At 36.6% G+C, this 12,510-nt stretch overlaps 1 protein-coding gene across 8 annotated transcripts in view; it reads right to left on the bottom strand.

Annotated features, from left to right (window-relative positions):
• Positions 1-3,140: 3,140 nt before the first annotated feature.
• Positions 3,141-12,510, bottom strand: part of RAPGEF6 (Rap guanine nucleotide exchange factor 6) — a 236,387-nt gene continuing 227,017 nt past the window's right edge. For 6 of the 8 annotated variants that reach the window (XM_036748835.1, XM_036748840.1, XM_036748836.1 and 3 more), the window contains 2 exons: positions 8,276-8,596; positions 3,141-7,112 (listed from right to left, as the gene is read on the bottom strand). In XM_036748835.1, coding sequence (XP_036604730.1) covers positions 7,087-7,112; positions 8,276-8,596 — 347 coding nt within the window. In that variant the 3' untranslated portion in view covers positions 3,141-7,086. The remainder of the gene's footprint in view (positions 7,113-8,275; positions 8,597-12,510) is intronic. The other 2 variants (XM_036748842.1, XM_036748843.1) reach the window with 1 other exon arrangement.

The following is a 12,510-nucleotide window of genomic DNA, read 5'->3' as shown; positions in this document are numbered from 1 at the left end:
CTATACTAAAACTTTTGACCTGCTAGGCTACGACAAAATGTGGCAAGTCCTCAAAGAGATGGGAATATCAGATCATCTTACTTGTCTCCTGAGGAACCTGCATGCAGGCCAAGGAGCAACGGTTAGAGCCAAACATGGAACAACTGATTAGTTTAAGACTGAAAAAGGAGTATGATGATGAGGCTGCATATTATCACCTTATTTATTTCACTTATATGCAAAGTACATCATGTGAAATGTCAGGCTGGATGAATCAGAACCTGGAATTAAGGTTGGCTGAAAAAATACCTAAAGTCTCAGATATGCAGATGATACCACTTTGATGGCAAAAAGTAAAGAGGAATAAAGAAGCCTCTTGATGAAGTTGGAAGAAGAGAATATGAAGACTGGTTTGGAGCTTAACATCAAAAAAAAAAACTAAGATCTTGGCAACTGATCCCATCAATTCCTGGCAAGTAGAGAAGAAATGGAAGCAGTGTCAGATTTTATATTCTTGGGCTCAAAGGTTACTGCAGACAGCAACAGTAGCCATGAAATTAAAACATATTTGGCTCCTCGGAAGGAAAGCTATGACAAATCTGGAGAGTACAATAAAAAGCAGAGACATCATTTTGCCAAGAAAGGTCTGTATAGTCAAAGCTGTGTTTTTTGCAGTAGCCACATTTGGCTGTAAGAGTTGAACTATAAGCAAAGCTGAGCTCCACAGAACTGATGCTTTCGAAATGTGGTGTGGGAGAAGACTTTTGAGAGTCTCTAGAACAGCAAGGAGATCAATTCAGTCAATAGTCTTAACAATAGGTCTTTTATCATATAACCCCAAGAAAATCAATGACAAAAGGCTATTCATCCAACAAGCATTCCCAAGTGCCCAGAATGTGCCAGACATTGGAGATGCAAAGATAAAAAATGATACAGTTGCTACCCTCCAAGAGCTTGTATTCTATGAACTATTAGTAGTAGTACTTTTTGTAACAGCAAGTATATGTGTGTGTGTGTGTGTGTGTGTGTGTATACACACACACACAAACAATAAGAATTCAGAATGAATGCCGTCAACAGTGTTGGCTCCAGAAGACCAAAGATGCAACATTCCACCTCCTGTTGTTGGGGTATCCAGGTGTGTTACAAAATCATCTTGAAAGAATTCACAGATTCTGACCATCTCCAAACCAAGTAAAGGCATTTACTGAGGATTACATTCTCAGCAGGCTAGGCTCTTTGAAGGAGCTAACAGGCTAACACAGCAAGATAAGGATTTTTATAGAGCCATGCTTTTAGCATATCAGAATATATGAGTATTGAAATATAGGAGGGATTTGCTAACATGGGGAGGTCCTATAGCTTTGGAGGAATTGCGCATGCGTACAGAAATGTACCCAAAATGCGTACAGAAAAGCCTACTCAAGGGGGTATTCATGTAAGATAATGAAACTATAATATGCCTATGTTCTACATTTACCCAAAGGTCAGTTTTTGCTATTACTGTGCAGGCATCTACTTAGGTAAAAGTCCCTTCAGTGGTTTTGTGGTCAACATCCTGCTCGGCATCATGTTGGTGCTGCTTCCTTATTGACTGGCTCCTGTGGTATGTCTACAACTAGATGGTGGGGTCAGATCATGCCTGCTGGTCTAGTGGGACACATGAGGAAGTTGGGATATTGGGACTGGGGGCAATAGCTAGGATTCCATCAGCGGCACAGAGAATAGAGACCTCGGTCTGGATTCAGGAAGACTTGAATTAAAATTCAGTTTCAGAAACTTACTAGCTGCGTAATCCTGGACAAGTCACTCTGCCTCAGTTTCCTCGTCTGCAAAATGAGGATAATAACAGCAACCACCTCCCACGGTTGTTATGAGGATCAAATGAGATAGCAAAGAGCTCAGCACAGCACCTGGCACAGGTGTTACATACAGGTGCTACATAAATATTATTATTATTGCTTCTATTTGCACCCACAACGGGCCTTTCCATTTCCATTTTGGGTCACCTGAAATCAATCAAGCATTTATTAAACATCTACAATATGCTCAGCACAAGAAATACAAAAACATGTGAAACAGTACCAGGTGTAAACAAAAATATTAATACCGATACTGTACTCTGTGATTTAGGTTTTCCAGAAACAATTTAATTTAACAATCTAATACACAAGACATTTCTAGTTTGGAGAAGGATGTCTAAACTAGAATGGTCCCCCTTTTTCCCACTCACGTGACTCTCTGTCCCAAGATGATTTTAGGTAACATTTATTGGAGAATGAAAATCACACTATGTAACATACAGTTTGGGCTAACATTTCAAACATCCCATTCCTCCTGAACAACAGCCTTGGAGGAATCCATGGTATTCTTCCCAGAGAATTGCTTCAAGGGTGGAGAAAGTAATGATCTTAAAGTTTGCTTATCAAAACTAATTCACTTCCCTAAGGAAGGCCTTAGCTCTTTTTCTACCTACTTTCTTAAAGGGAAAAGTCTGGAAAGGATTTTAGAAGTCATTTTTAAAAGTATTTCTGGAGAGACTAAAAAGGATGTTTTTAATATGCTTCCCTACTACCCTCAAGGATACGTCATCAGAAATTTTGACTCTTCAGAGATTGTGATATTTCAAGATTTAAAACTACAGAGCCATCTCTGAAAGAACATTTGTGTTCAAAAGATTACCTCAACTAGGGAGCAAATTGGGATTCTTAAAAGTCCAACATAATTTCCTATTTGCAAGCTAGCCCACTTCTCTCCTTTTATGTTCTGACTCAATTCGTTATCCATCTTTAAATAATTCAGCTTCATTATCTTTATACATTTACAGGTATATACATACATACATACATACACCTACGTACTAAGGTACTAAAACTCAGTGGGCTGGCTATCCAACTGATATGACAGAAAAGGGAGAAGACTGAGTTCAAATGAATGAGAAAGAATAGTTACAGAGAACTGACTCTGAGTCCAATATGAAAGAACCACATCAGTGATTACAAGATGACAATTAGTGGCTCACTAAATACTATCTGAAAAGAATACAATCTATAAGGGTTTTAGAATCTCAGAGACAGCACCAATACACAAGGAGTCAATTCTTACTGTTTGATTTCAGAGTTAATATCTATGTAATCTATACAAAAAAGGTCCAGTGAATCTTAATGTATATATATTGTTTATTGTTTTCAACAACATATTAGTAGATTGGATAATAAACATTACTTTTAAACATTCTCTTAACCAAAAATATAACAAATATTTACAATCACTCAGTAAAAATACAAAAAGCATACAGAGGCACTGTCTTTCTAAAAGACATAAGTGTAAGAGGTATCAAAAAATAGGAGACAAACATTGCTTGTTACAGAATACTTTACAATCACTGAATTGTGCAGTACAGTTGCTATTGGAGTATTATTTCAACTGTGCAGTTTTTTTTTGCCAATATTCTCACATATTTAGAATTTATAATACCAAGTTAAACTGCATTCCATGTGTATCAAAAATAAAAGCCACAAAAAGCACAACCTAAGCTAAAGCTGAACTGGGTGTTCAAGTTTTAATTTTTAAATACATGGGGAAGCTTTTCTAAACAGAGTATCCCTTTTCTCCCAATCAGTTTAAGTTAATGGATTTCTCAAACTATTTCTAATGCTCAATAAAGCTTAAAAGGACAACAAAATTTTTATCAGTCCGTTGCAATCAAATTGCTTTTAAGATAAAGGGAATAAGAACGCTTTCCCTCCATTCCTGATTTGGGATGAAATGTTTTACAAGGACTTAATCAATCTTGTACATAAGGGGATCTACGTAACTACGAGGAGTCCTCAGGTTCATGTTCACAAGCCAGGCAGGGTCATCCCCAAGTCCTGCTGCTCTAAGATTCTGAGTTTTAGGATTAGAATATTATTGGATTTCCTTTGCAATTTAGCACTCTGCTAAAGGTAATTTTGTGGGTATTTTTATTAGTCATTTTTCCAAATATAGAGCATCTCCTTTTACTGAAAGTAAAAGTGCAGAAGAAAAATGAACACTAATTATATTAATCTTAAATTAAGATGCTCTTTGGAATTACTTATTTTTCTTAAACTTTTATTTTTAAGAAACTATTTGGTTGAAATTAAATTGCTTTCTTGGCCCCATCTGGCACATCAGGGATTTTTAAAGCACTTCCTCCAAATAGCAGTGCTCTGGTGAAGTAAGAAGGGAAGGGAGAGGCATGTTCATCCCTTGGCTGAAGTTAGAAATTTGGAAGAAGTCAAAAGAAACCAGACAGGGGATATGGGACATACAAGGTCACTGGCTTCACTCACTATGGCTTTGTGATGAACCAAGAAAGTGGAAAACTGTAAACCAACTTAAAATAATACCTAAAAGTCAAATTCAGAAAAAAAAGGAAGTAATTACTTCTCAAACCCACACACAACTACAACACAGTTACCTGCTACCCCTGATCAATGTGATCACTGGAATCCCTAACATGCACGGCTGAGCCAGAGAGCTGCAAGCCACTCTGAATCAGAAGCACAGAAAAAGTCACCTGCTTCCCAGTCCCTTTCATGTGACTATCTTGATTTACAAAAAAATACCTTCTATCCAGGTAAAATGCCTACTCAGATTTCCTATCACATGAAAAAGCCTGCTAAATCAGAAAAAGAAATTTTACAAACCCCAGGTCTAACTTGGGAAATGGACATAAAACAGCTTACTGGATATTGCACCCTAATTAAACAAGACCTTGCAGGAAAAACACAGCTTTGTTTTTTGTTAGCAAGTGGTCCACAAACCAGGAGCAAAAGAAGTCTGTGAAAGAAAAAAATATTTCTCTTTTCAGGCAATGTACATATACAGCTTCCTGATTAAATATTAATTCTTTATAAGTCGGATGACTATAATATTGTTTTAAAGCATGTAATTTATTTCCCATATTACTTTAATGTTATTCCTAACCCATAAGGGCAAAAATGCTGTTATGTCAAGTTCTTACTGCAGCAGCTAATCTAATCCAGAATTCATGACTCTAAGAAAGAAATATGTGAGCTTCAGGTATCAGCTATGAATTCTGCAAAATATTTTTTTAGGCATGGATGTCTTTTTTGCTTTTCTTAAGATTAACTGTAAGCCCTACAGAGGGAAAGAGACAAATGTCATTTAGAACTGTGTCTGACTTGGGGCTTTGAGAGGAAGGGATAGAATGGGGGAAGACAGTCCTACTGAGAGTAACATTTACACAAGAAGTCACAGATGAAAACACGGTTGACAACACACACTCAAATATGAACCAATTTCTGCCCAAAGTTTATTTGGGTAATGCACATGATTGGCTTTGGAGTTTTTTTTTTTTTTTGGTACTCATGTAACTTTCTGAATATGTTACTTTACTTACCTTGCACACTATAAAATTGAAATAATATAAAATAACTTTAAAAACTTTTAACTTAAGATGTAGAAAACATTTCACCCAGCTTGTAAAAAACGTTTAAAACCTAGCCCACCTTGAAAATGAGGTCACAGAAATGTACAATTACATGTTCAAATCTATGTTAACACATTCATGTCCAATTAAGTCACTGGAATGGATCTTTGAGTGCTATACTGGGAAAGAACAAGCATGTTCATTTTAACACCCCCGTGTTTGGGTCTCCCCTTTCTCCCACCAAAAAATAAACAAGCATATACTTTGGTTGGCTAAATTTTTAAAACAGGCCACCTGAGAGTGGGACTGCTATCATAAACGCATACATACCAATAAAAAGAAACCCAATGATAATTGCAAATTATCAGAAATAGGTAAAAATGCAGCGATTCCATTTCAAATATTTTTATAGCACTGAATGGCTTAGTAGACAATATTACCCCTCTGCTTCTCTGTAGGTACCCAAAATGATTACCTGGAATTGAAAACCCAATTCAAAACTATGACCTACTTGTTTTATACTCCCAGTTAAAGTATATTTGCCAGGCTGCTTTTTACCTTCGGAAAAAGTGGAGTTCTATTTAACTAAGCTTATAGCATTTTAGTCACAGAGATGAGTTTCATGCATTTGAGCACCTCCATTTTAATAATTTGGTTATCTCTAAGACTTCAAGGTAATGATTCCCCCCCCATCAGAAACTAAGTTTCTTGAGAGTCAGTGATTGTTTTATTCACTGTATTTGTATCCGCTGGGCCCAGCTCAGTGCTTGGCACGTAGTAGGCATTTAATAAATATTTATTGATTGATTCTTACTTTGATTCTTTTTTTTAAAAAGACAGCTTCACCAAACTTTTCAAACTGGGACTACCAGATGGCAACATTTCACTGATCTATCTTCACAAACAAAAAAATGTTCCCATTCCACTCAGAGTATATCTCAGTTTTAGTTACGTATATAACCATGCTATAATCTGTACTCCTTGGCTTTTTCCTTGGGGAACACAAGCTTTGCTTTAAAGGACACTTGTTTGGCTATCCTAAGAATAGTTAAAGTGAGTCTAATTTTTAATTTCCTCCTAAACATACACATAAGCCAACCAGAGCATAACACTCAAACACAAATAAAGAAAACTCTACAAACTCTCAATTAGTTAATAAATTATTATTCATACACCACTGCGAAGTCCTTGGTTTTTGGCAGAAGTTTTGATTTTGTGCATGAAAATATGGACATGGAAATAATATATGTCCAACAGGTCCATGAATTTAACATTCTTGGCTGGAAAACCATAATGTTACCTTAAAATAATTTTCAAGAGAAATCCATAGAAATATTACATGATACTAAACATGATTTTCCACACTTTGAGTGGTTCTCAAAATTGATTATCCCAATGAAGGCCTAGTGTGTAGACAGACACTTGGAACACTTAGATCAATGTACAGCGTCAGTGAGTTTTGCAGACTGGATGCTCTGTCACACGGAAGCGTGGACTTCACAGGCTGCTGAGACGACATGCAATTGAGGCACAATTCAGCCAGGTCCACCTCACTGGTCATAACACAGGCACTAAAAATTTCTTAGTGTAGTAGCAGCAAGCTGTCAGCACTGGCTAACAGAATCTTAAGGTCCTTCTTCCCAAAGTACTTTGATTCAAACTTGTTTCCGAGATGACTTCCCCAAAGGCTAGACTGCTGAAACTTGCTCATTTTCTGAAAATGAGGGGAAAAAAGTAGATGTTAAATATTTAGGAAATATTTTCTTCTACAACTGTATTAATGAAAATAAGCCAACCTCCTCTTATTGGATTCCAACATTAATAACTTTCAAAGGCCCAGATTTCATCATTACCATAACTGTGCTTAGAAAAACACACACAAAAAAAACAGGTTTTAAAAAAAGTAGGCTATTTCTCAAACTATAACTATACTTGGACAAAGCCTACAGGGGAAACCAGCTAAGATTTTTAATACTAAAGAAAAATATCCTTAATATTCATTTTGAACAATGGACATTGTGAAAAATTCGCACTTAGGGCTTAACTCACTGGGGAGTGGGGAGAGATTTACCAGGTTCAGGAGTTTAAGGTGATGACTGATAGCTGTGACAGCCTAATGCAGAACAGTGATAATAATGAGGATAACGACAACATTAAATTATAGAAGCTGGTGTTTACATTAGTGCCACTGTGTAAAGTGCACTACAAATGTTATCTCATTAGATCCTTAGACCCTGCGAAGGAGATGCTGTTATCATACCCATGACAGTCCAGGAAACTGAGGCAAACAGCAATTCAGTGTCTTGCCCAGGGCAGCTAGTAAATGTCTGAGTTCACATGTGAACTCGGATCCTTCTGACAGAAGGCCCAGTGCTCTATTCACTGGGACACCTAGCTGCCTCTCAACATACAGTAATACTAACAATTGTACAACACAAGTTCAGAGGGATCTGTCACTGTCAGGCAAAATGATTTCTAAAAACAAAAAGATTATTGTTTAAGGTCCTCATAATATAACAATACCAGTATAATAAATCAATTTTGTAATACCAAATATTTGTATTACAATTTTTTACTCATTTTATAATACAAAACTTTGAGATGATTACTCCCCAAAACAGCACCTTAGCATGAACATTATTATAAAAAAGGTAACACCACTTGGTTTAAGCCCTGAAGTCCACCTGTTGTCTCCATATATACTACAAGAGTCTGACATACTTTTTGAGAGGCTTTAAAAATACATTTCAAAATCATAGTTTACAAAACCATTAATGAGTAAGAAAAATTAAAGCAGCAAAATCATACAGTTGTAAGAATTGATTTATTTGCATAAAAATTTATTTAATAGTAATCAAAGGTACTTTGTCAACATACCATCTGCTTCACTATCTGCATCAGTCACATCGGCTAGTTTAGGATGGGATGGCTGCAGACTATGCCACTGCGGCTGAGATAGGATCTTCGATGAAATACAGGCCATAGGTTCACTAACGAGGGAGGCTGATGAAAGTCTAGAGAGGTTGCTATGTACCATCTTTGACCTCTGTACTGCCACACTATAGTCTGGAGGTTTTACGTGTGGGTGATGGGGTGGTCCTTCTTTTATGTCCGCTAAAGAAATCCCCATGTATCCTGGTGGGGTGGGAGGTGGCCCCCTATACCTATCGTCCTTCTTAGGTGAGGTGACACAGTACACTGGCATAAGAAATAAGCAATGGAAATGTTAATGAGGAAATAAGATTTGAAAAAACAAACTTAAAGAAAAGCAAAATGTTACAATGGGAAAAAAATGATTAAAAAGGCAAATGAAAAAACCTCAGTACATAATGATAGTGGTAGATTTTTGTTTTCAATTTTTAAAAACCATCTTTTCGTTCAAAACTATATTAAATGCCTACTGAAAAGGAACTCTACCGATTCTTACCATAGTATGAAGTAGAATTATCAAGAACTACAAGAGATTACATCAATGACAAACCTCCCCCATTGAAAACCTGGGTCAAAGTTTTGACCCTGGTTTCAAAAATGCTCTCCAATAATGAAATATTTAAAGAAAACCTTTTGGCGCTGAAAAACTGGAAGGAATGTTCACCCCTCTGTTAAAACATTAAATATTGTAATGAAGATTTTTTTACTTCTAGCAATTTTCATCTGTTTCAGAATCCTTGTGTGTACTCAAGAGTAACATTCAGTGTGCTATAATCAGTAAATCAAAACAGTATTTCTCACAAGATTGGCTGTTTCTGCACTAATATATTTGCATGAACACTGGATAATGAAATTCCTATAAAATAATGTAGATTCCCCCCGCCAAAGACATGATATGCTAGTTTTAGTCATGCTTTCGAATAACATAGTGAATGGCGTATAAATAGCCTCTGATAAACACAATACAGATTAGGGTCCCAGGATGCACCTCTACTATGTAACTATTTCATTTCAAAAAAGATCCTCCTGCTTTCTAATAAGTTCATAGAAAAACAAATTAATAATTTCCTATTTTTACTAGAAAAAGAATCATCAGCTAATAAAATTTCTTCCTCAAGTCTATATAATCCCCTTACAATGTCAGTGAGTTTTGCAGACGGAATGCTCTACATCAAAACTTCAAAAAGGAAGGTAACACAGGGATTAAGTCCAAAGCACAGAATCAAATCTTTAAAAGGGGCTTTGCATCTTTTGCTCATGTACATATGGCAGTTAGTCACTTAGGGGGGCCAAAAGAACTGATCACATATATAGCAACAAGGTAAAGATAAAGGATTACTGAAATATCAGAGTGAACATAAAATTTCATCTTTCTTGATTAGTTGGGCAGAAAAGTGTCAATAATTATATTTATATTTTGACAATTCTCCCCTATCCAATCCTCATCCAGGATAATCACAAAAATTAAGTCATTTAATCAAATCAAAACAAATAGTGACTATATTGTGTGGCATCTTATTCAAAATCAATTATTAGTGAAACAAATTTAGAGATGGAAGTCTTTCACTAAATTACTTGATTCATTTGTCAAGATTTAAAAGGGTACATTTTCTAATACTGTCCAGAAAACAGCTTAAGCCAAAGATTCTATATCTAGTTCTTTAGGAAGGTTATTGCATATTTGGACCCTAAGAAAATATATTTAACTATTCAGTTTTATATCTTAGAGGTATAGAGCACTGTTCTAATAACTGAAAGTAAAACAAATTACCTCTAAAAGTAACTGCGATGGAGGAACTGAAGTAGAAGGTTCATTAAGCCTTGAATTCATCTCGTCCTTTTAAGAACCTCAAAGCATTGGGCATTTTTTTTCTGACTAGCATTCAATATATATACTTTTAAATCAATAGAATATAAGCATCATGAGAGTAGAGATTGCTTCATTCTTTGTATTTGCGTAAGTATCGCTTAACATGGTGCCTATGGCTTTTAGTAGGTACCTAATAAATGTTTGTTGACTGATATCAGTGGAATCAGGTTCCAAAAACCACTGAGGCAACGTGAAAGAAGAAAAGATCGGACATGTCACGAAGGGACCGTATTTCTCCTGAAGGATGTTTTATGGAGGGAAGTATAAGTGTCTTGTTGGTCAGGAATCCAGTGCCAGTTTCTCTTTATTTATATACCTCAAGATTTTTTTGGGGGGGGAAGGGGTTATATCAGATGCCAAAATCACTTTCACTGGACAGTTCTAGATGCCTGTTCCCCTATAGCAAAATTAATCTGATCTACCATACACAGCCTAAGAATAGTTTTCTGTCTGAGATAAGGGAAGTTTACTCTGAGCCACAAAAAGATTTGCCCCCAATCACTGAGAAAATCAGGAAAAGGCAAGATTAAACTCTTTTATCTAAGTATGTCTTTTTTCACCCAAAGTCTATAAACTGCTTGAGGGTACGAAGCATGTCACAATCTTTACTTCCCCCTACAGTGGGCATATAATAAGCTTCAATAACTCTTTACTGAATGAATGGATGAAATACTGTACCTCTGTTCTTTTTGCATGCTAATAGCAGAATTCAACCTTCAATGCATATTTGGCACAATTACAAATACTATGTAGAATTCATTGAATAAATTAAGCATTAACGGGAATGTTGGCTATAAAAGGGTAGGGGAGTGGCAGGGGTGCTACGGTATTCAAGGATACTTCCTCAACAGGAGTAAAAGGGGGGTGGGAATGAGGAGCAGGAGAGAGATACTACATGCAGGAAAATGCAGTGGATAGCCAAACACCAGAATAATAGGTTAGTGTAGCTTGCATGAGTGAATTCTGGTTTAGGCATGAATGTTAGGGCACCCTGCATATGCTGCAGACTACGAAGGTGTGTTAAAAATTGTTTTAGGTCTATTGATCAAGTTTTGTTTTTTTTTTTTCCCTAAGAAGCCAGAAAAAGCAACATTAAATCCAAGAGAGGGGCTTGCTTGAGTAATTTTGTGCTTGTTGTTCAGTCATTTCAGTCATATCCGACTCTGGGACCCCATTTTGGGATATTCTGGGCAAAGATACTGAAATGGTTTGCCATTTCCTTCTCCAGATCATTTTTTACAGATGAGGAACTGAAGCAAACAGGGTTAAGTGACTTGCCCAGGGTTACCCAGCTAGTAAGTTTCTTTTGAGTTCACGAAGATGAGTCTTCCTGACTTCAGACCCAGAACTCTACCCACTGTCACCTACCTTCCCAGTCTCTTGTGCTTCAGCGTTAGTATAGTAATAAAGTTGTTTTCAAGGAAGTGAAGTTCCCTTGACTAAAGCAAATCTACCCCTATTCAATAAACTCCAGCAGCTCCCTGTTACACCCAGGAACAAAAACAAAATCTTTTAAAGCCCTTCGTGACCCTTACTAACTTTCCAGTCTTCTTACACCTTCCCCTCTTCCACACTCTACAACCCAGTGACACCAGCCTCCTTGCCATTCCCTGAACAAAACACTCCATCTCTTGGCTATATGTTTTTTCAGTGGCTGTCTCCCGTGCTTGGCATTCTTTCTCTCTTTATCTCAACTAAGATCACACCTTCTATAAGACATTTTTAGTGATTCCCCTTAATGCTAGTGCCTTCCTCTGAGATTACCTCCAATTTATTCTGTCTACAGCTTGTTTGTACATAGCTGTTTGCAAGAGACTGTGAGATCCTTGAGGACAAGGATTGATTTTTCCTTTCTTAGTCCCTGGCATATAGCAAGAGTTTTTTAAATGCCTATAGACTTGGCTATATTTTTAAAAAATACTTCCCTTTTCTTTACCCACTGACACTTTTTTTTCTTTCAAATATTCAGGTGTAATCCAAGAGGACTCTGAAAATGTTCGTATGCAAGGGGAAGAGTGGGAGTGAGCAAAAAAAAAGATTTCTACTAAATACAAATAACTCATTTCATAGAAAAGTCAAATAAAAACATGAAAATGCAAAAAAAGGAAAGACATATCATGGTGTTTCTTCTCTGAGTTTCAACAGTCGTGACTTCAACTTCCAAGAAACAAGAGGCACCAATGTAGTATGCAAGTACTGCCATTTTACCTGGAGGGCATTTGCTGGCACATTCCTAAAAGGCAAACTCTTCGATTTTGAAAGCTGCAGGCACGTAGACGCTTTATGCTAGCCGACTTATTAGACAATGAGG

This window comes from Trichosurus vulpecula, chromosome 3 (genome assembly GCF_011100635.1).
Source record: "Trichosurus vulpecula isolate mTriVul1 chromosome 3, mTriVul1.pri, whole genome shotgun sequence".
Classification (NCBI taxonomy): domain Eukaryota; kingdom Metazoa; phylum Chordata; class Mammalia; order Diprotodontia; family Phalangeridae; genus Trichosurus; species Trichosurus vulpecula.
Note: the sequence above shows the minus strand (reverse complement) of the source record. Positions and strands in the feature narration are given on the sequence as shown.